The sequence below is a fragment of the Seriola aureovittata genome, chromosome 16, assembly GCF_021018895.1.
Source record: "Seriola aureovittata isolate HTS-2021-v1 ecotype China chromosome 16, ASM2101889v1, whole genome shotgun sequence".
Taxonomy (NCBI): Eukaryota; Metazoa; Chordata; class Actinopteri; order Carangiformes; family Carangidae; genus Seriola; species Seriola aureovittata.
The window spans coordinates 9,894,542-9,918,587 of record NC_079379.1 but is presented as its reverse complement, the minus strand read 5'-3'; the positions used below and the strand labels follow the sequence as shown (position 1 = coordinate 9,918,587).

The 24,046-nt window shown below is 39.8% G+C and overlaps 1 protein-coding gene across 1 annotated transcript in view; it reads right to left on the bottom strand.

Annotated features, from left to right (window-relative positions):
- LOC130183777 (oxysterol-binding protein-related protein 10) overlaps positions 1 to 24,046 on the bottom strand; it is a 90,593-nt gene that overhangs the window by 52,581 nt on the left and 13,966 nt on the right. The window contains exons 3-5 of the mRNA XM_056399461.1: positions 15,913 to 15,992; positions 12,802 to 12,885; positions 7,640 to 7,837 (exon numbers count right to left, since the gene is read on the bottom strand). Of these exons, the coding sequence (XP_056255436.1) occupies positions 7,640 to 7,837; positions 12,802 to 12,885; positions 15,913 to 15,992 (362 nt within the window). The remainder of the gene's footprint in view (positions 1 to 7,639; positions 7,838 to 12,801; positions 12,886 to 15,912; positions 15,993 to 24,046) is intronic.

Below are 24,046 nucleotides of genomic sequence, written 5' to 3'. Positions count from 1 at the left end.
GTAGCACATCTGTCTCCCTGCATCAGCACACAGAGCTATTTTGGAATCACTGAGCTTTTGTGGTGGGGTTATGTGGCACAGACATTCATGTAAAGGAATTTAGTTAAAAAAGCAAAGAGCTTGTCCAATTATTCTGCTATTTACTCGGGTCGCATGTTGAATTCCTCGGGCAGATGGAGCTCAAAATTGTTTCCAATGCTTGTTGAAGAGTCTTAGTGTTCAGCATGCTGATACCCATCGTTTTCTCAGTGGCTTTCAAATAACCAGGACTTCCTATTTCATTTGGCTTCTGTGTTTATGTGGCTTTTTCATGATGGACATGATTTTACTGCACTGTAGGAGTTCATACAGGATATGATCATTTATTAAGTTCATTACATCAACATACAACAATCGTCATGCCTATGTGTTAAATTAAATCTGGCCAATCTGTTGCAGCATGCTTGAGAACACATGTATATTTGGAAAATTCAAGTTTTTCTGAAAAAGTTGAGTGTCCTTATGTGCAAACAAATGCACACAACCATAAGACTGAGGGAGTTAGAAAAGCTATTTATTGAAGCCATTTTGTAGTAAATTTGACTTTTAAATACTGACAATACGGATGGACGGCTGACATGGCTCCAGAAATTTCCAAAAGATGTTTTGATACTGTTCTCACCATGAAAAATTATCATTAATAAGTCACAGTATAGTGTGACCAAAACTGGATATATTATTATTTATTTTCATTTTTTTAGACAAATTTGGATATTTGAGAGTTTTTAAAAATCTGATAATGAGGAGATTTGTGACTGGACTGCTGAGCAGGATACTTCCCAGTCAAGATGCCAGTGTTCTCTAGTGTAAACTAAACTATGTCAGCTTATCTTTGACATGTCTGTACTGCAACCTCTTGTTATCAGCTGACATATAACAGAGATAATGATAATCTGTGATTAGCTAATACCGGCTGATGCAACGAGCCAGCTGAGCCAAGCCGAGCCGTGGTACAGGTCCCTATCGTACATATTTTATTGGCGGAGCTCTGATTTGTAGTACTTTATCTGCTGTGGATCCAAGCTGACCAGTTTCATGGTTTTTGTGAAGAGACTAATTACTTTCCACAACCACATGTTAAGTCTAAATGATGAGTTTCATAATAAACAGATACATTTTGGGTGCGGCACTACTAGTACATACACTCACATATTGATATTGAGGTTATGATATAATGGTAACAAAGATGCAGAACTCTCATAAGTGACTTTTATGTAGAGTAGGTATCATACAACATGAAAATGTAGGCTGAAAATAGAGACACAGAAGAATTAGAACAGCATCTGTGTTGCATTAATGATACCAGAAATAAGAGCTGCCTCAAGGTCTATGTTCACTAAAGGGGGCTTTAGCTGGTGGTAATACAAGTTGCTGAGCAAATGTGTTGCTATGCAACCTTAAGTAACTGTAAAAGACCCATACCATGGTCAGAAATAATGCAGTTTACTTGGTTTTGTGGTTCTCAGTAAAATGTATATAAGCAAAAAAAAAAAAATCTTGATATAAGCAAAACATGGCATTTTTCCACAAACATGGAAAAAAGCCTGTGGTGGAGAGGAGTACCACGCTTTAGCCAAGAGAGACAGAAATACAAGAGAGAAGATAAAGAGAGAGAAACATCTAATGCAAAAAAGGAGAAAACCAAGCATACATGAGGTAAGGAGGAGTAAAAGCCAACTATGAAATGTGGCATAATCTCTCAGAATACCTGACTGAATAAGGACACAGAACACAGGCGCACGTACACACACACACACACACACACACACACACACACACACACACACACACACACACACACACACACACACACACACACACACACACACACACACACACAACACACACACACACACACACACACACACACACACACACACACACACACACACACACACACCCCTCTGTAGTGTAAATGCAGCTGATCCTGATGCGGGCAAGAGGCGTCACTTTTTTTCCTTTTTTTTTTTTTTTTTTTATAAAAACAAATGTCCTCCTTCCTCATATTGCAAGACAAATTAGCTCATAATATAGAAAGCTAGTAATATGTAGTTATACAATTAACATTTCTTTGTTTGGTTTCTAAGCAGGTTATACTGGTAGAAATGACCATATAACCACCATAAAATTACAGCTGACTGCTACAAAGCTAAGTCAGAGGGCTGGCTGAAAGACACACACACACACACACACACACACACATCTCTCTGGAGCCAACAGGACCAGTGCTGCTTCCAGAAATAGCCTAACCCCAGTGATCCAGCTCTGCCGCAGCAGTGTAAGTGCCCGGTGGTGCTGCTGCACCACGAGTTGTGGCGTTTGATGAGTTCCCATCAGCCAGCTGTGACAAGCAGGCTGAGGAGAGACGGTTATGTGGTCTGACTCCCAACGTCACATATTCAGTGGACAGACAGATGCATGCATGGCTGGACAGATGGACTGAAGGTGACAGCATGACAATGGCCTGAACATTCAACACAAGACCTCCCCAATATACTGGCTTACAGAGATATCAGCATTATAAGTGTCACTTGCAGTAACAAGAGGAATATTTTAAGTCTACACTGGACCATAAAATATTCCAAATCAAATCCCTTAATATAATTCAGGAGTGAGGAGTAAGCTGCATACGCACTAAATTTCAGGTTGTGACTCCTATGTGGACGTTTACACATACAAAACAATCTAAGAATCACGTTAAAACATACTTTCACAATGATTTGTGTAAACATTACAGGATCAAATTAAGACAAAAATTAGAAATATTAATAACATATTAGACAATAATGAGGGGCTATGACTGAAAGCCTGTGAATGGATTCAATAGACAGTGCAGGCTCTTAAAGCTCTTTTTTGTGCCACTTGTTATTGCCATCCCTGAACCTTGCGATGCCTTTAGAGCCAGATGAGTGGTGGACATTTGAATCCTATTAGAAAACAACAATCATGTATTGGAGAACCCCAACTCTGTGGTGGTAATGCTGCTGGTGCTGGGCTCACATTGTGTATCTGAGCCTCCTGCCTGGTGCGAGGATGGTTCAGTGAGTGCTGGTGGGTCGGGGTTCAACAGGGCAGAGTTGAGGAGGTATATCTTGTGGAGATTCACTGAGGTGCAAAGAATTTCTCTTTCCCTCCGTTAACGTTTCAGGAAAAAGAGCCAAAGTTGTGCGCATCTGAGGCAGGGTGGTCAGGTCTGACAGGAAGTAACAGGAGTGGTGTTTATGAATATTATCAGCGATAGTGACCAGAAAATAAATGGGATGTACAACACAACATCCCCACTGCCGCAGTTTGACCACAAATCCACTGATAATCAGCACGGAGCAGCTTTCTGGTACAGTGCAGCATAAATCACAGTGGAAGCAGACGACTCCAACATCCTCCGACCCTTTGCCAAACCCTGTCAGACAAGTTTATGGGCCCGTTACGGATAAAGGAAGGAGAACAACAAATGACATGAGGAGGGAGGGAAGGCGGTTGGAGGCTGATGCAGGAGGAAGAAGTGGATGTGGAGAGAGATGATGAGAGGAGCTAAATCACAGATATGAATCAGGCCGCAGGAAGACGCAACCCGACTCTCCTGGACCAAAGAGAACGTAAAGCCCAACAGAGAATGAATCACACATCATCACACAGAGTGGCCTTGTTTTCTCCGTCTGTGGAGAAAAACACAAGCACCAGAGGAGTGTTTGTTTTACTTAACGATCCCACCATCTGCTCTGTGTTTACTCAAACCCTCCCAGGTTCGCTTGAGGAGACAGACTCTGCTCCTGAGAGGTGAGAAATTAGTCTCCACTCGCACTGATCGCTAGTTACTCTCTTTCTGTCACAGAGTGAATCATTTACACCAGATATTCTCAGCAAAAACGAGGCAGACACACAGCGTGGCGCATCTTAACGGGGGAATTTTAACAACTTGAAGCCAGCCAGATCTTCAATGAGCAAGAAAGGCATGAAAGAAAAGAACTTTGCATGAAATACTGATGCTCCTCCAAGAGTGTCATCAGGATGACAAGCAGATGAACTGTGGAGGTAAATTCCAAGTTTTTAATGCACTCTTTAACCAATGCTTTGGCAGTCTACTCCCTACTGTTTCAGTTACAGGAAATGAGACCAGAGTAGTACAAGGTGCTCAGATCCTGCTGTGAGGTTTCAATTACATGACAGGTTATTAGGCAAGCCGGCTGTGCGTGTGTGTGTGTGTGTGTGTGTGTGTGTGTGTGTGTGTGTGTGTGTGTGTGTGTGTGTGTTTTTAAATTCCTCAGGGGCATTAGACACCATACAAAGCTGCTTTGTCCCAGTTTAAGACAGGTACGAAATGAGAGTCGTCTGTTATTCAGGAGCGAGGATCAGATAACTAAGAAAGAAAGACTGTTTTTCTCATCCCTGTAACCTTCAGCTAAGCAACAAGGTCGAGAAAGATGCCAAACATTAAAGTTTCCAGCTTTTTTAAGATGTGAAGATTTGCTGTTTTATTCTTATATCATTCTAACTTGAGTATCTATCAGTGTTTGGACTGTTAGCGGCTGTTTGCCAGACAAAACAAGCTATTTAAAATGAATCTGTGGAGTTCTCTTTTAATTTATTTTTATATTTATAAGTGGATCACCATATTTTGTTTGTCTCACTGACGAGGACACATGCACATGGGTGATGTAATACGCATTCCTGCCAAGAGTTTCACACTGTTCCACTGATCTACAAGTGGAGGAAATGTGGAGAGAAAATGCAGCAATGTGCCAATAAAGGCAGGGAAGCAGAAGACAAGATTGTAAATGTTGAGAAAAATAAATAAATACAGGATTTAAAATTCAAATTTAAAATTTAAAACATTTGCAAAAATTATTTTTTTTGAGGAAGGAAATTAATTCAATAGGTCAACAAACTTTTATAGACTAACTAATTAATCAAACAACAGATAAACTGATGATGAATATAATCATAAGTTGCAACCTGAGATGTAATCAAAATGATTTGAGATCTGTGAGAGATCTGGTGTTATCCAGTTGGGAGCTTGCATTTTATCAATTTTGGATGCAAATGAGGTTTTTTATCCTTTGAACTCACACTAACTGATTTTTTGGCCACAGAAAGAAGATGTAAATACAACACTGACATATTACTCCTGCTAAGTTGATAAGGCAACTTGTTAGAAAACAACTGCCGACTTACAAATCAAGCAGACACTAAGCAACATCCACCCGATGAATGCGAGTCCAGTTATCTCTCTCTCTCTTTTTAGCTCCTTTTTTCGCTCTCCACCAACGTCCTGAAGGAAATATATAGGTCTTTAGCTGCTAAATGCTCCACTGTGTTCACCAGCTAGTTGCTACATTCAGTCTGTCTGCTGTTTGCTGCTGAGCAGGTCATGAACAGTCGGTTTAGAAGAGTGTTTATTTTTGCTGTACACAGTGGCCTGCTGCTGGAAACAACAATGATGAGAGAAGGGTCAAGCTGAGGAAAGATGTTGAAACGCTCTGCGGAGCACAGGGGAGCTTCATAGCGAACTTTCATATACGTATAGCATTGATGGTAGCAGCTTTAAGCAGTTATTGTACAGAAATGCAACTTAGTCCCCTTACGATAACGTCAACTTTTCTTTTTGAACTTTATCCTTTCCAAACTGACACCGATATGCATAATCAAATGCATTATAAACAATTCATCTTTTTGCAGTTCAGCAACTTGTACCTAAAAAGCTCAAGGTCATTACCAAGTCAGAAAGTGTCCCATGGGGATCAAACATTTTCCAGGATGGCAGACATGCCCTGGTGTTTGTCAGCTTTAATTTTTTCCCCTCTGTGCCAACAGTTTACATTAGCAGACGCATTTTACATTTAGAAAGCCTCTTGTCCCTCCTTGTCCATGTTTCTCCCTCCTTCCTAACTGCTAAGTCATCTCATCTCCATAATTCAGCAGCCAGATACACAGCTGCCTGGCAACGTTCCGAAAGCTACATTTCATCTCTAAACAAAAGGGTGAAGGCAAAAATGCTGCAGCTAATGGCTGTATAGTTTGCCAGCCAGGCATACAATCATATCTTCATCATGTCTGTATCATTTTCGCTTCGCAAGCCCAACTTCAAGCCTAATTTCTCGCAATTAATCACCATAACGCAACTGCAGACAGGCTATTAAGAGGAGACAGGAAAAAAAAAACAATCTTCTCTAGAGATAAGCAGAGAATAGTGAATGGCTGTGCTGAGCGTATGGAGATGTAGCAGGTGAGGACAAAGTGGTAACCAGAACCGACAGGACTGGTGACTGAAGCGGAGAGAATTAATGAGAATTTGAACTTCAAACTAAGTCAAAAACTGATAGGAAATTTCAAGTGGAGGGACTTTTAATTAACTCAGGATGTGCTCGCAGGTCTGTATATTTCAACTCTTGTGGAAATAGTGGTAAAAGCTATGAAAATGCACAGGCTTTGCTCCATACATTCAGGGATTAACAGGAAAACTCAGTCAGGAATATTAAATGTTCCATATGGACGAGCCCGCCGTCACTTTTCCTCGTTCATTACCTTCAGTTTATCTTCTTTGCACACACTGACACTTTTACATCTGATATGTTGATTACTGCACACGCTCCACCACACTGACAATATGCGCTCCACCAGCTCTTCCCTCCGTCACCGACCATGTTAATCAGCATTGATATATACCATAAAAATGCCAACAAAGCTGAACTTATAGTAAAGACTGAGCACACTGCAGTCAGTGTCAAGCCTGCCAGGAAGCCAGAAATATCTGCTGAACTCACTGCACCAGTGTCTCACCCGGGACCAGTGCAAAGGCTCTGAAGACAAAGGCCAAGGAAAATACAATGCAGTTTTGTTGGTGAAGTTTTTGGAATTTGGTCCAAACAAATACAAAATGACAAACATCTCTCGGTAGACTTTATCCATGGTTAAAATCTTCTCTGTTTAAATTCAAGACTTTGTTTGACTCAAACCTTATTTTTGTAGTTTGGTCCATGATTCAGATCTCTTATAACAACAGCTAGGTAAAATGGGAACGCACCGAGATCCAGCAGATGTACGATCATACAAGTTAGCCAAACTTATGTGGAAAAGATGAACTGTAAAAGTATTATCCAAACTTGGGAGTCAAGCTACCACTACAACCTGCAAGAGAAGGGTCATATGATGACTGTCAAACACAGAGACTATTATCATAGTACCTTCCTTTAAATTCTTTAACATGAGGGCATTTAGGCCAGAAAAATGATATCGACTCTAATATCTCACACATCCGTTTCGAAAGTTTAGCTGGAAGAATTTAAGATTATGAAGAGGAAACAGCTGGATGCCGTTTCCTTAGAAACACAAAAAAACTTTCAAATATCACTTTGCACTGAAATGTAACCATGGTAACATTAAAGAAGTGCATAAAACAGCATCATTGAACCCACAGCCAGTGTGCATCAGATTAGCTTGCTCTCAGTAAGATCCAACATAGTTCAAGGGCACAAGGTTCCTGTGAAAGTAGGGATTTTTGGCAACATTTTGGCATCCTTTAAAAGAGAGATAAAATAAAATACGACGAATTCCAAGTCTATAGCCCAAATGGTTAGATCATTGTTATTCCTTCTACACCCACCTCTTTGACCTCCAGCAGCCGACCTGGATACTGACTCTTGGCCCGCCGAGCTGCAGCCGGAGATTTGTGGTGGGTGATGGTGACGATGTTGCTGGGTGTGGCCGTGTGGCCCAGGTGCCTCTGGGAACCCGGGGATGAAGATGGGGTTAGGTGGGGGAGGAGGGAGAAGCTACGGGTCCGACCAGAGGATGAGGAGCCCTGGGGGGAGGGATGGAGGGAGGCGGGGCGGGAGGAAAAGGAGAGAAAGAGTTGTGTGGGAATTTAAACATGACATGAGAGTGATAATGTAAAAAGGTAGAGAAACAACAAGACCATGCTCTTAAAAATTCTGATTCTCCAGTAAGGAACTTCTGGTTTCAACTTTTTCCACAAAAAAGAGCTAAAGCGCTAGTCAGTACCAGTGACCTAATATTGGCCAACCCAGGTATGTGTTGGTCTTTTTTTTTTTTATTAGACATCTCGTGCACTCTGACCATCTCTGTTTTTTTATTATGAACAAAGTTAATCATTAAGGCAAACTAGTTAAACTTTTAACAAAACTAAACCTCTAAGCTCCCTGTAATGCTAATTTAAATAAACCAAGTGGGTCACCAAGCAGCATACAGTATGGTAGGTATACCAAGGTAGAAAAGACTCCAATGGGACCTTTTTTTTTTTTGGCTTGGGGAATGACTAAAAAATAAAACAATAAAATTATAAAAACTGCTGAGCAACATCATGTTATGATTATTTATTTGCATGTAATGGAGGTATCCATATTTATTTGTCTGTGTGCATGTGTGTCTCATTGCTGCTGTTTACCAATACTCTGTGAAAGTACTCTTGAAATACATGTTTTGGAAAACACATTATGTAATCTCATCAAAAGGTTCAATACAGACCACTTGATTTTAAAAGTACAGGGAGGGTTAAAGGATTTCCTCTGAAACTTGGGTGTCCAAAAGAAAGAACAACTTGACACCACAATGAGGGTTCAAGCGAGTTTCACACGTGCGGTCAGAAATGTGCTTGAAAATGTGAACATGTAACCACACCCAACAGTTTTGTCACGGGGTCCTGGAGTACACCTGCACATCGCTCTCACCAGGTGAGAAGCTAAACCATGGAGGTCAACAGAAACAGGGTTGATAGAACAAGCAAAATCCACAAATTTCCAGAGAGCTCAATAACTCTCCCCCAGTTAACTCATTACGCAAAAACATTCGACCCTAAAAAAATGCAACTAAATTAAATGGACTACAGCAGTAGGTGCCACTTAAAAGTACCAAAAGGTAGTCATCCCTTCTGTCGTTTTGTTTCTCTCCGAGCCAAAGCGAAAGTCACATCACATCCATCAGTTTAACGCCTCCTGCGCTTCCCCTGTGCGACTCTTGTCTCTTCAGTTCGCTGACCTCTGTGCTCGCACAGGCAGCGATGTCAGACCAGTATCTCTCTCTTCTGTCTTTACTCTCTATTAGTTTACAGCAGCACAGAGAGTCAAGACACCAGAGATTTATCCCGCAGAAGAGCACAGAGGTCTGGCCGCTGCTGCCGTGAAAATGAAATAGATCAAATAATCACAACACAACCTGCATTTGATTTTTTTTGTTTGTTTGTTTTTTTTTGCTCTGCGGTAACACAGGAAATCAAATCTATGACTAATGTGGGGTTGTAACATAATGTCACATATGATTAGCAGCTAATTGCTTGTTATTCTGCTCCTTTGAGCAGTTTATAGAGTGAAATAACCACATTTTGACAAACAGACAAGAGATCATGTTAATACAGCTGTAAGAACACTCTCCTTGTGATTAGATACAGCCAAACACTAAACAGAGCGAGTTGTAACAGGTAAGTCCTTGTGTAATCATTTTAACAGGAAATAATCAGCTTACAGGAGAGAACACTGCTGTATTGTGCAAAGCTAAGCCACGAGCTGTGAGTAAGCAGAAAAGGAATGGTGTGTTTAGGGAGTGCGAACAGACCGGCAGACATGCTAAGGTTTTGTCCTCCAACGCTGGCACAGAGCCCCGAGCGTCTCAAGAAACAAACGGAAAAGAAGATGTCCGACCAAGAAAATTCAAAGAGGAAAAGGAAAGGAGGGGCAGTGATGGAAGGAAGGACAGAAGTACAGTACAACACACACAATATAAGTGCTGTAAACAAACAGCACAAAGTCAAGATCTATCAGAGAAAGGATCAATACATATCAAATAGAGCCGTGTTTCTTGCACTTTTTGGCTTGACCCCTTAAAATGGAGCAATGTCTGCTTGAGACCCCTGGTCACAGGTTCTGGCCTCAGTGCGGACATGAGCTGTCAGCAGTTTCTCTTGTCAGACCGTTTTAATTTGAAGGTTAGTTAGAGGTCTAAAGACAAGCAAGTGTGCAGCACTTGACAAAAATACAATTTGAAAAGAGTCAGGAAAAATTAACTATATTTTCATATTCCTTTCATCATCCCCGATTAAAATCTCCCTCTTATCAAGTTCTTTAAAAATTAAATCTAAAAAAACAAATTTTCTTCAAACAAGTGAAACTACAATTACCACCTCACACTTTTATGCCTCCAACAACAAACCAAGTCACAGGAAATATGGTCACAATCTCCCCTTCCTGAGTTACAGCATTGAATTTTACATAATGAGTGAAGTTGACCTTTGGCCATTTGAATATAGAATGTCATTACTTCATAGTTTTATCCTGTTAGACTTTTGTGTTAAATTGTGTCATAATTAGCGAATGAATTCGAGTTGAATTGAAATATGCTTTATGGCTAAAAACGGATTTTGTGAGGCGCCCACTAAAATCTAATCAGTTCATCCTCGAGTCCAAGTGCACGTTTGAAGGAATTCCCTCGAGGCGTTTCTGAGATATTGCGTTCTCGAGAATGGGTATATGCACATGGATGGACAACCCAAAAACTCAATGACTCTGGCTCTGGCTGTCGCCAGGCCGGAGGAACAAAAATCTGCCAGTACAATTAAAATCGGTTTCCAACAGAAACAAACTTGTTTCAAGAATTTTCTAGAAATGAGCGGCTGTGTCTTGAAACAAGAAAAAAGATTTTCGGACTTACTTGAAACCAGTTTATTTACATTAGGAAAAAGTAAAGAGAAGAACATATTGTCATTATCTATTGAGGACTCAAGCTCAAGGAAAAAATTGGTTTGAAGAGGATTTTTTCAGGTGTGTTCCAGTTTGCAGTTACCTCTGACCCCACAGTGGGACCCCAAAATTTGATATTTAAAAGATTATACGACAAACATATCAACAATCATTTTTTCACAATTTTACTGCAGATTAGACACCATTGTTAATTTAGAGCCATGATGCGACTTTGGCCTTTTAATCTTACAAAAGAGGCGGGACCTGTTCGCTCCCTGACAGACTGAGCCCAGGGTAATAAAAGAAAAAAGCCCTGACGCTGGATTCTTCACAGGTGCTCTGCTGTCACTCGACTGTAGGCGTTTTGGCCCCCTGTGAATCAGCATGGGTAGACGATATAACGGTCAGCTGCTTACCTGTCATTTTCTACACCACGGGGAACCAGACTAATTACACACAATTAGCTATTCAGTAATAACCTTGGTTAGAGGGTTTGAAAATAGTTTTTAAATACCCATAAACAGATACATTTAGATGAGAAAGTTTTGATCCGTTTCAGGCCTAAACATTCATTATAGGGAAAAGGCTCAAATAGCATTTAGACCTTGATATGCTAAATTTTCCATTGAAGTCAACACAAATTAAATTATTTGAAGTGGGTTTGTTTTTTCAAACCATGTTTCAACATATCAAGATATTCCTACTGTAGCCAGAACTGAGTTTGTGGCTCAGGAAAGACAAACACAGCAGTGGGCGCGGCAGCGCATACATAAACTTTCTTTATTCATGCAGAAAATAAACAACATTACCAGTCAAACTCAAAGTCCACGGTTTGACTCTGTGCCCTTCCTGTCAGGAGTTTTTGTGTGCGTGTATAGTCTCAGCTTCACAACAAAACAGTGAACTCGTGGTCACTGGCCTATTTATCAGGCTGCTAATCAGCTTGATAACCAGCTGTGCTCACTGCCTGACTGAGCAGACCCCTGTCTCTCCATCTGCAGCAACACCACACACCCCACACCCCGTGCACCTGTGTGTGTGTGTGTGTGTGTGTGTGTGTGTGTGTGTGTGTGTGTGTGTGTGTGTGTGTAAAATGAAAGATTTTAATGCTCTCTTCTTTTCCTGTCATTACAGTTTGTGAAACAAACAATAACCAAAATACTTTCATGTGTTTGTTATTTTGTCCACCCCCCAGGTCTATCCACAGATAAAGTACTGTACTACAATATATATATATATATATATATATATATATATACTGAGAGAACTAGCATATCAACATACTCCTGTTTGTTCCTCTACCACATCAACTTCAAAATAAAAGCCCCCCCAAAGCAAAGTTTGAAAAATGTATTTACTGCACCCGTTATTGATCAGCAGTGTGAGTCAGTGCCCGCTTTCATTCAGTTTCTCATAAAAATGAACCCCTGGCCTTTTTTCTAATACATAAATCTTGCTACACCTTTTCTGCCAAAGAGGCCTGAGATCAGAGATGTAGCAGAGTCTCCGCCGCTGGCTGCCTCATCACCAGAGTGGCTGCGATAATGATCTGAGAGGCAGACAGTGCAGCTAAGGGAAGGATTAGACCCCAGCAGTGGGTATAGTAATAACAGCAGCTGCTGTGGAAATGCTCCACAGTCACCGAACAGGAACAAAACGCCCGCTCAGCTCCACAGGGCAGAAGGAAAAAGAAAGAGAGAGAGACCCTCTTCCTCCTTCCACTTCTACTTGCTTATCCAATTTTCTCTCATCTTTTGATTGCTTTCCTCATCACGGCTGAGCAGAGTAATTGGACTTTCCCGTCATTCCAGCTGTGCAGCAGTTTGAAGTGGTGAAGAGCTACATGTTGAATGAGCCGGCAATGAGGCAGCATAATGAGGCTGTAGTATTTAATTGTTTAAAAAGACAAATGAAAGAGTGTTTTTGGGAAGAGCAGTCAGCACGAGAAATAAAATGTACATTAGAGGACAGGCAAGGCTTTCCTTCTCAGTTCTGTTGTTTGAAGGTAAACTGTGTTTGTCAAACTACAGTATAGAGAAACTTCGGTGCTCAGAGATGTATGTGGTTGTTGACTCACCAGCACCTCCTGGCCGCCTCCTCCCCCTCCTCCTCCTCCTCTTTCCACACTCAGGTGTTCATCTGAGCCCTTCAGCTTCCTCACCTGAAATCAAACACACACACACAGGAAAATTTAATGAATCATTTCAAGGAGAAATATAAAAGTTGTAATTGCCTCCATAAGGGGTCACTGAATGGTCTGATGAGTATGAAAATGATATGAATCATATGCTTTAGCCTTCAGTCCCCAGATCTTAACCCAGTTAAACTAGACAGACATTGAAGCTGTTGTGGCGGCTCGAGTTGAGCCCAACTTCTTCCTGCAACGCTTTATCTTACTTCTTTACCTTTAATTTGTATTGTATTGTAACCTCTCATTCAAATACTCATACACTGTACAGTACAGGACTCAGATATGTGCTTTACATCATTTCATAACCTAATTCAAACAAATCTAACTGAAGAGTTTCCCCCCGTTTTACTTTCTCTCAGTTGAGTTGTTGTGTTCTTTTATTTATAATTTCATTCCTCTCCCTAATAGTGTCGAAGCTATAATTGAAAGTATTTTGAGGAAAACAACGTCTCTATATTAGATGCTCTGAACAATCCCATGCCTACCACTCAACTTAAAATTCCCTCTGTCTCGGACAGCTTTACTACACAGTAGGAGTTTCATTAGACTAGTCGACAAAAACACCCACTAGTTGTCGCAGTGGTCAACAGTTAGCCAGTCACAGTAACTATGCTTTTAGCCACAATCACCAGTTAAAACCTCCAAGTATGAGCTTTACAAGAGAGTTTAATCAACACCTCTCTGACAGGGTCAATAAAAAACCAAGCTTCATTTCACAAAGCTAGGATTTACAGAATAGCAGGTCAGTTGGGCTGAACTTTGTTCGATTCCACAGATGCCCATAATAAACTGGTAACTTGTTCATTTTTCACAATGATGAACATCAGTGTTAATCTCAACTTTATATGGCTTCAATATACACAAGTCACCAAGTGAACTCCAGAGGACAGAAACTCAGCTCAAATCATAAATCCCAACAACATCCGCTTCATAGCATTCATAGCTGCAGCAAAGACCAGAAAAACCTACTTTCACAGCTTCCACATACAAAGTCAACTTTAATGGTAAAAGTTTGCCAAAGAAATAATAAAGTTTGGATTATTTCTCTCCTTCATGCGCTGCTGATTTTCACATTGTCACGATCTGCTGTGGAGCTCCAGGAGGAGTTCTATAACAAGCCTCATTCTCCACTGGATCAGGCGAATGGGGATACACCCCACAGAGATACAGTCAGTGCACACACATACACACACACACCGTCTAATCCCTTGAAGCCCACGCTAAACCCCAAAAAAAAAAAAAAAAAAGCACATGCCCAAATATTAATCCATGAAACCCACATAAAAAAAGACTAGTTGTGGATAAAGGTACAGTAGTTATATTACATCCTACACAGTAATCTTTCAGAAATGAGCCCACAGAGACATGAAGAGGACAGTGATGCCAAGAACATTTAGCTACGCACTCATCCTCAGATAAAGCAGCAGGAGCATGCTAACCCGTCTTCCCTAAAATCACTAAGTCTTGTCAATGGAAGTGCTGAAAATATTCTCAAATTAGACAAGCAAGTGAAGTTTAATATGAGACATGGAAACCGAGCTCTCAGTTGGCTGTCAGCCCCTGGATCATTATATCTTTTCCATTTTATCCTTTATTTTTCTATGTTACATGCATCATTGCTCACTCTTTTGTATCTTTTTTAATCTTATTTTTCATCTGTTGACTATTTTTGAATTTTAAATGCATTTTATATTTGCTTGTCTTTTTTTTTTTCCTTAGTTTGTTTATTTTTTGAATGGGGAATCTTAGACATTGACACATTTATTAATTAGGAAGCATTACTGTCATCTGCAGAGACACGGCATTTATTCGGATGACATTTATTAACTTCTACGACTGGGGATTTGCTCTATTTGTGTTCATAGGGACAAAATGAAAGGGAGTCAGAAAATGAAAGAAACCTCTGAATAGCACATGAAAGAAAATTATGTGGTGTATTGAGACCAAACTCCCCCATGAGTTGACTCAGTACTGTTGCTTTCATGTTGAAATATTTGAAAATGCTTTGGTCATCTGTTTGAGTTCTTTCATCTCTTCCCAAAAATACTAAGTAATTGGTAAAAGCACATCCTAATATTAGCTTTCTGAAATTCAAGATACAGGAGGCCAACCGATTTCTCCCACTATATTTCTACCACTATATTAAAACAACACGGCTTGTGTCTAACACATACAGAAGACGAGTGTATCAGTTCCACTGCCCACCTCCAGTCAACATCTGATATGTCCAACTTTAACTCTTCCTCCCATTTCCTTTTTTTATAATCAAGGCATGGGGAAGCCACCCTCTGGATATTCTTGCTTTTACACTTAGCTTGGTTAGCTATTGTTTGCTTGTTACTGAGAGTAAATATAATCTCCATATAAGAACTAGTTAGTGTGGATCGTGAATCTCCAGCTAGTTAACACTTAACCTTTTAATAAGCTAAGTTTGAATTTATGAATGGGTAGTGAAAGTGTCAGTTCAAGTCTTCATAGAAAAAACAGGTAATGTTAGAGGGCCAAAAAGAAGACAGGAGGAAAAGCCAGGAAAGAAGACCGGTGTCACTGAAAAATCTTTTCACAGCTTTAAAACTCATTCGATACATGGTTAAATGAGACTTGTGAGAGATTATGCCATTTAAAATAACAAAAAGGCATTTTAAAAAAAGAAATCCGTCACATTCACACTCACTAAAAGCCAGGTGACTAAAAGCAGAACAGAAAGAGAGCCAGGCCTTTTTGGGAGTGTACAAAGGGTTTTCACCTGGAAGAGGACCTGCTCCCGTGCGCAGACTGGCAAACTGTTTAACTCATGAACCTGACCCGAGTTTACTGGAGTGAGAAACTGGCACAGTCACAATTTTAAACAGACACACAAGGGGACAGGAATCTCCAGGGAAATGTCAAGGCTTTCCGCTCACTTCTCTTCCTGAGCAACATGCGCCAAGAGCTTGGACCAGGGTCATGTTTACAACTCTGTTACAGTGTGTGTGTGTGTGTGTGTGTTAGTTTTACCTTGGCACTGCTGTCAGAGTGACGTCTGGCACACGCTTGGAGCTGAGTGATCCAGAACTGCTGCTCTTTGGCGTCAGACGCTGCAAAGATACACAACAAAAATAAATTAATATAATTACAAGAATTAACTTCCTGAACACACAAGACACTGAGAATCACCAATAAGTCCTCACATGAGTTCACAGTTAGGTCAATATGCAGTTATGGGAAAGTGTCTCCACATCCACAGATGGTTACCATGCAGTTACTGTAAACAGCAGCTAGAGGAAGGAGACGCTTGTGATCACAAGATGATTTTAAAATTGGAACGATGCTGTAAACGGATCATTTAACAAACCAACAGTTTCAGTGTTAAATTAATTGATGGAAACTTCCACAATGCAATAAATGAAGTGAAAAGAGCGAATGCCGCATTTCTGTAAGTTTGAACGATTTTTGCGAGTTTTACACTTTTTCTTACTTTTTTTTTTATTATACTTTAAGCCAAAAAATAAATTAATAACAAACTGGCCATACTTAATCCCCATCAGAACTCTATTATACTGTGGGGACAACCTTTCAGATTTAATAATTTAACTTTTCAGTTTAGGTCAAATGTAGGTTATCTGACAAATTCCACGTAATTAATAGTTTCCTTTTGGTTTCTGGTTCAAACTCACTAAGCAGGGAATGAGGTTTGGCTTTGAAGAGACTTGAACTCATGAGCTCAGTATTTCTGAAATCCTGGGTACAGCCTTGGTCTGGACAAAGATATCAGGTATTTGTAGCACTAAATACAAAATTCATATCTGCTGCAACCCCCTGTAAATCTCTTTAGTTGTAATATCATAACAACAGATTAAACCAGCCTGATCCAACACAGCAAAAAGTGTTTTGACCCTGAACATGGTCTACTAAGAGGACAAGTGGCATGAGATGGGGCTGAAACTCAAAAGTAACTGGAGCAAATTAACCCATATATATATATATATATATACAGAATTTAGGGCAGGAGGTGGGTGAATGAGGTTTCAAGTGTGGCTTTATTTCTGCCTCTCTAGCCAACAGTTTAGAGAGGTAAGAGTTGCCAAGAGTTAAATGAGAAGATCGATAGCACTGTCATATCCGTCAGTTAAACAGCGAGCCTGGATTTGCCTAACGGTTACAAAATCTTCCCAACAGCCTCTCTAAAGCTCATCAGCAAACAATTTGAATCCGTACAAAACCTGAAGTGTAAATTAACAAATTATCTCTGAGCTAACTGGCTGCTGCCTGTAACATTAGCTTCATATTTACCGTACAAATGTGAGAGTGGCATCAACTTTCTTGTCCAACTCTAGGTAAGAACTTGAATAAACTTATTTGCCAGAATTTTACAATGCATTCATTTGGTCCACACTTTACTACTCACACTAAATAGTTCCTTTAAAAGCAAACTGTAGACTTCATAAAATGACCAGGGAAGCAGCATGCTCCTCACAGAACAGGTTTACAGTTGGAATAAAAGCCAACACCAGGGTTTTAAAGTAATTTAAAGAAAATGACTGCAGTTTGGACAAAAGGTGATGATGGCTGCATTTAAATGAGGCATCAGTGAGGACAACCTGCTGGATGCCAGTGATCTCATTTGCCACCAAATGATAATCCAGCTTGTTCACAGTCTACCTGACCACTTGATCCTGTCGCCTTCTGAATGATGTCCTAAGGGCTCATATCACACCTAACCCTCTTCACTTTCTCCTCCACGCCAAATTGAACATTCGGTATTCAAGATATAGCAGCAATTAATTTGGCCAATTCGCAAGTGGCACAGGACGCAGCTTGATACTCGCTGCTTGCTTGTGGTTTTCCCCTTGGCACAGAGACCTGCTATCTGAACACAAATAGCCAGTTGAAGCCCAGACTTGATGACTAACACAGCGAGCCGCAGGCCTCCAGTTAAAGGAGATGCTGACTGTCTGCTTGTGCTGACCTGCTGCAGGTCAAATGGGAAAATAATATCCTTCTGATCCCATTTCACTGACTAATTATTAGCTAGAACAATGTCTTTGACAAACCTGATAACACTGAGTGTAGGTCAATCCCAACTGAAGCACCAACAGCATAAAACAGTAACAACAGACTGAAACCTTTCCACTGAAATAAACCAAGTAACTCAAAAAAGCATCTCTCAAACCTGCAGGTCTTAGTATCAAATCAAACACTTTAAAATCTCACCTAAACACACCAAGACCCCTCTCAGTGACAAAAGGAAGGTATGTGGCAGGTAATCAGTACACCTGAGCAGAGCCTTGTTTAAGGGTGCGCTTGATTTTGTTAAACTGTGTGATCGGGGGGAGGGTGACTACTAATATCCCGTATCAAATAGCACCTCAATGTCGCGCCATGTTTCTTTTTCTTTATATGGCATTCAAATTTAATCTTCTATGGCACTTACTTTCTAAACACTTACATGATAAATCACAATGATGATTTATGAACCGTGGCCTTAGCCGTTATAGTTTTATAGTTTAAATGCAGATAAACTGAAATGTGATGATTCTCACGCAGGTTCTTGAAGTATAAGAGTCTTTGAGGAAGGTTTATGGAGGTTTATCTGTGATGAACATCAAACATAATGATATCATTGGAAAGTGTAAGTGACACTAAATCTGAACAATGCCTATCATGCCTCTGTGTTCAGATTTGACTGAAGTATGACTCTGAAGTATGAGCTGTGGCAATCAGGACTGAGGGTGAATGCTCTGCTTCACTGCCAAAGCCGAGCTGCTGTAACTACTGATCGTATTGATACGCAGCCAAACTACAATATATGAACCAGCCGTTTTTGGATCCCTCGCACGCACCTGTTCCTTTTACCTTACGCAGTATCTTTGCCTCATGTCTCTGTCTTCACAACTCCCCTGCAACTCTCCCACAACTCCCTTACAGTTTCAACCTCTAAAATACATAATAATATAGTATAAACTGCCCTAAAGGTACAACAAGTGACCCAATTTATAGCAACTTTCACCTGCCCAGTTAAAGAAAAAGTTGCCTAGTTGGGTGTAAAAAAAAAAAAAAAAAAAATCCCTCTTTGTTTTACTTTAAGTAAATTTGTTTTACTGGAGTTTAGCAAGGATTTCTGTGGAGACACCAATAGGGGACTTAAAAAACTACAAAAAAAAGACTTGATTTGACTTTATTTTGAAAGATACACTTGATTTGTCTAACTCAGACTTCTGAAGCTTCATGTTTGTTTTGGCTAAATTTCAATTCTGCACAGAACAGACAACAGGAGCCAAATGCAGCATGTGAGTTTTGTTTTATAATAGACTTTAGAATTTGAACCACTCGTTTAATATTGGCATCAACACGATCAGTCATCAATAATATGTGTTGTGAAGTCTGTGCAGATGCAGGCTTCATCGGAGGGTGCATCAAGGGCTCATGGCAGCACTATGCATGAAAACAGGAACGGCACATCCTGAGCGCTGAACGTGCACATTAGACCTGAAACACAAGACGACAACAACCTAACACTTAAATACAGGTTTACCAAACACATCAGGCTTCATTCAGACCCAGGCTACTGCATTAGAACATTTTGTGCTGAGACACAAATTATTTTAACTCGGTTTGAAAGTAAAATAAAACACACATATGCGAATGACAATACTGAGGCTTAACTCTTTATTCCCCAACTAAAAATATTTTCTATTGAAATGCCTATTTTCATATACATCTCAATTATGCAGCTTAATGAAAAGGTTAGATTTAAAAATTTATATAAAAAATAGGGATTTATGCAGTTCATTTTCTCTCCCAACAACATACCTCAAGTTTTTAAAATCTGTTTAACTGTGTAGAACTGATTGGGATCATTTTAATGTAAAATAACATGAGACCAAACTGTTGGTGGACTAAAAACTGAGTTACGTTATTCTCAAGACTGTGTGAACCTCGTGTGTCACATAACCTGGTTCCTAAAGCATACTGAACCCTTTAATCCACTAAATTAGATTCCAGTCTGGTTCTCAGATTTTTTTCATTTCAGTATTTTTCTCCTGATTTCCCCAAATTTAATACGCAGAAAAGCTTTAAATATGAAAATGAATGCAGCACTCTCCTTATTAGTGACTGGCTAATGGGGATGGAGAGCTTCATTAGATGTGTAAGGAATTGCATCACCAAAATGAAACTTTTAAAGTTTTTTTTTCTGTGAAACATACAAAGTGTTTTTTTGACAAGCTGATTGAGGTTATTTCAGCGTACGGAGAAATTCAATTTGCACTTGTCAATCACTCGCAGCGCTGACATCTGCCTTAACACCTACAAGGGTCCTCTTTAAGAGAAGAGGCAACTCTGAGGAAATGAGACGAAACTCTTGACAAGTGGGACATTCGAGATGTGCTCTCCCACTGGGAGTGGCTGCTCGCCTCTGCGGGGATAACAGAGTATTCATACAGAAACACCTGTACCAAGCTGTCTTTCTGAGAAAAATACCTAGTAACAACCTTTCCATTTTCTTCTTGTCATCATCCACAGAAATCACTCACTCAAAAAGGGACCACTTACCCTGAGAGTGAGCGAGCATCTAAATCTGATATTTTCTCTATGATGTGCACAAGCCTAGCTGTGATTAAAGATAATTAGCTTTCTGGATTGAGCACAGCAGCCTCCTCGTGTGGCTATGCTAATATGCACCTGCTCATACGGTGACGCAAGAGATATGCACACTACTTAGCCAAGAGCGGGGCGTGCTGTTCTCATTCAGGGAGAGAATACTATGATACTGATGAAAAATTCAAAGCTGGTTTTGTGTCACAAGAGATTTGGGAGGTGACATGCTGACACTTCTATTCGTTTGATGAATGCACTGGATTTGCACTGGAAACCAAGGGGACTAAACGATGAAATGAGAAGCGTGTCCGTCTGCCTGTTTAAAATGAGTTACAATAGACACCCGTCCTGGTCTGTGCGTCCTATTTAAATGGCTATATGTATCCAAGAGAGACGGCTGAACAATATCCGAACATTACTGAGAGAGAGAAAGAGAGAGAGCGAGAGAAAAACCTCCTTCCCAGTCAATCACAGCACCACCATCACTGTCTAATTACACCCATTTTAATTACAGCGCTGTGAAAGATGTTATTGGTTATGATAATGGTAAGTCTGAGGATTAATGCTTGGACCAGCAGTTAGATTTGATTAAAGTGCTGATAGATATTATGAGCGTGACACTTTAAACGTATATGTCATGAAAATAGACAAGCTGACAGGTAGGAGAGGTTAGAAGAGCGGCCCAGCAATTAAAACAACCAGCATTTTCTCGTCAAAATCACATAATACAGTTTGTTCCCTGTGATTATTCTTACTAAGGCATTAACACTATACTAAACGCAAAAAGATAATTTGTTGTAATTTCAGTTTTAAGTTTAATTAATAGCTTTTATTCACTCATGATCAAAGTGCTGCACCTCACCATGCTGCTCATTTCTATCTTTTATGCTGTATAGCACATGGACCTGAATGTCATATTTAAGCAGAATAAATGGTACTTTACTGATATTTGCTACCAATGTATAAAAAGAAAAGCGAGAGCTCACCACAGATTTGTATTATATATTTGCTGAGAGTCCGATGCGGTCGATACGTTTTCAATTTCTGTGTTACCTATGAAGTCGCAGCCAGCGGCTGATTATCTTAGCTTAGCTTAGCATTAAGACAGAATCAAAACAAACCACCCAACTTCGTAAAACCAAATTTACATTTCTGTTTTTGTATAGATTCAACAAATGTGATTTAACATATTAATTTACAAAATTTAGAAGTGTTGGTAGGCTGATTTTGTTACCTTTAGCCAGAGCCAGCTTACCTGTATCCCACTACTTCCAGCCTTTAGGCTAAGCTAAGCTAATCATCTCATGGCGCTAACTCATATTTAACTTACAAATGTGGGAGTGGTATCAATCTTCTTCGTCTCAATCTATCTCTTGGCAAGGAACAAGTGCATCAATATACAATGGAGAGGATGTTTTGACATTTATAGCTTGCTGTAAAATCTATTTCCCACTTGTGGTCCATATAAATTCAATATCATAACTGATGTGTATCTGCTAACAGACAAGCAAGACAATAAACCACCAACTTCTCACACAGAGGAAGTCACTCTGGATAATCACAGCAGCCGAAAATGTCATCTACATCTAAGAGGGGTCATTGAAGGAAACCATATAAATAGATACTAGACATACTTTGGTAGATTTGTAGTGTATTTGTATTGTTATGTATTGATAGATTTATAATAATCGATAATGAGGACAGATAACTGCATCAAAACACTGATTCTGATGCACAAAAAAGATTGTGTTGGGCATTTTAATAAGCTCTGCTGAACACAACTTGACCCTTTCACTAGCTGACTGTCTCACTGAAAAGTCAGATGATAAATATCTTAATTTGCCATCCGAGCATTCAGACATGATTAAATTCCCGCCGCTCTTCACCTTTGCTCGGCAGCAAAACACAAGTCCTGCAGTCTCCAATAAAGCATACTCCTCTTATATTCCTCTGCTTTAGCTAATTACACTGTGCTCCTTTGGTGTAGAGCCAAACCTCAGGCTACTTTACAGATGCGTTAGATGTCACATGTAATGGATCAAATTAGACATTCTTGCATTTATAGAGAAAAATCATTAAGCGTTGGGATCAAATGTTGCATAGAGGGTGGCAACAGTGATGTCAGAACTTATATATACTGTATGTATGTGCATATATATATATATATATATATATATATATATATATATATATGTGTGTTATTTACATTCTCTGGCAGATGATAAATTATGATTCAATTGGCTACCATGCTTTCCATAATAAAGTTAGTATTTAAAAAAACAAATAAATGTCATTGCATGCATTATGATGGAATGAGCCATCCAATCACCTACAATCTCCAATTTTTAATTATTATGTTATGTCATTATGTTATACAGATATTTCACAAAAAATTCAAACTATTTCCAATGTCAACGGTCAACCTTTAATCTCAATTAATAATATTCTGCATCTTTACTACGTGCAGCATTGTCTTTTACTGCATTATCTTTGATTTTTAGCTTAGCAATGATCTTTAAATAGCTAGCTGATTTTTTTTTTCTGAAAATGCCGAGGAGTTAAGGTACTTTTCTCCGCCCAGAGAGGTGTCTGCTGGTTTCCAAACAAGCTGCATTTAGCACCAAATCCACCAAGAAGGTAGGAGCAGCTCTAATGTTGCCTGAGAGGCAAAATCTGGGATGAAAAACCCAGCAGATCACTAGTGCTGAAAGCTGAAATGTTTTGAGTGTAAGGTGTAACTGATGGAGACAGCATTACAATCATCTGGATTTTGGCAGTTGCAGAGTCAGAGGACTCATTCAGTCGTCTTTTAGTCAATGAATCAAACTGAAACTGCAAAAGTGACTGGGACATGTCTATACCGTCGCTTCTGCATTAGCTACAGATTACGCCAGTTAGCGATAAAGACATTTGTTCAAAACAGTCTTGTGAAAAAGCATCAACCTTAGAATAAAGATGACATTTAAAGCTTTGGACACAGAGCCCATCTGTGAGATCAGCTCACAAGCTAAGCCTGAAAAACTGGAAAATGAGTCCTGACTGAACTTTGAAGTCACTCTTTTCCCCCGTCAAGGTAGGCTTTTCAGCGGTTTCCATGGTAACCAGATCTGAGCGTACCGGCTAATCTTAATCACAGACTCTTGAGGACTCACGTGTGAGCCACTTTGTCCCCTGCTGTTTAAGTAAATTGAAGTTTCTGAGTAGTAATGTTACTATTCCACTGCAGTTATTTTCAGATTTTTTGCTGCTGGGGTCGTTGTGGGTCTTGGCACTAGTTAAATCTCTAAACAAGTTTGGGATTTGCTTGACTGAGCCTTATTAAAAAAAAAATCTCTTTTATCGCTCTACAACTTTTTTGATGTTTCTTGCATTTTACTGAAATGAAATGGCAATACCTCTGACTGTGAGCTCTGCAGCACAGCTCCTCCTTCTCTGTGGGATCATTGTTTCCTCTCAGCTTAATACACATGGATCACTGAGTTATTCAGGGAATATAGGCCAAGTTATTCTGATATCCTCCCCCTCAAGACTTTAAGGGGACATTCCAGTGGTT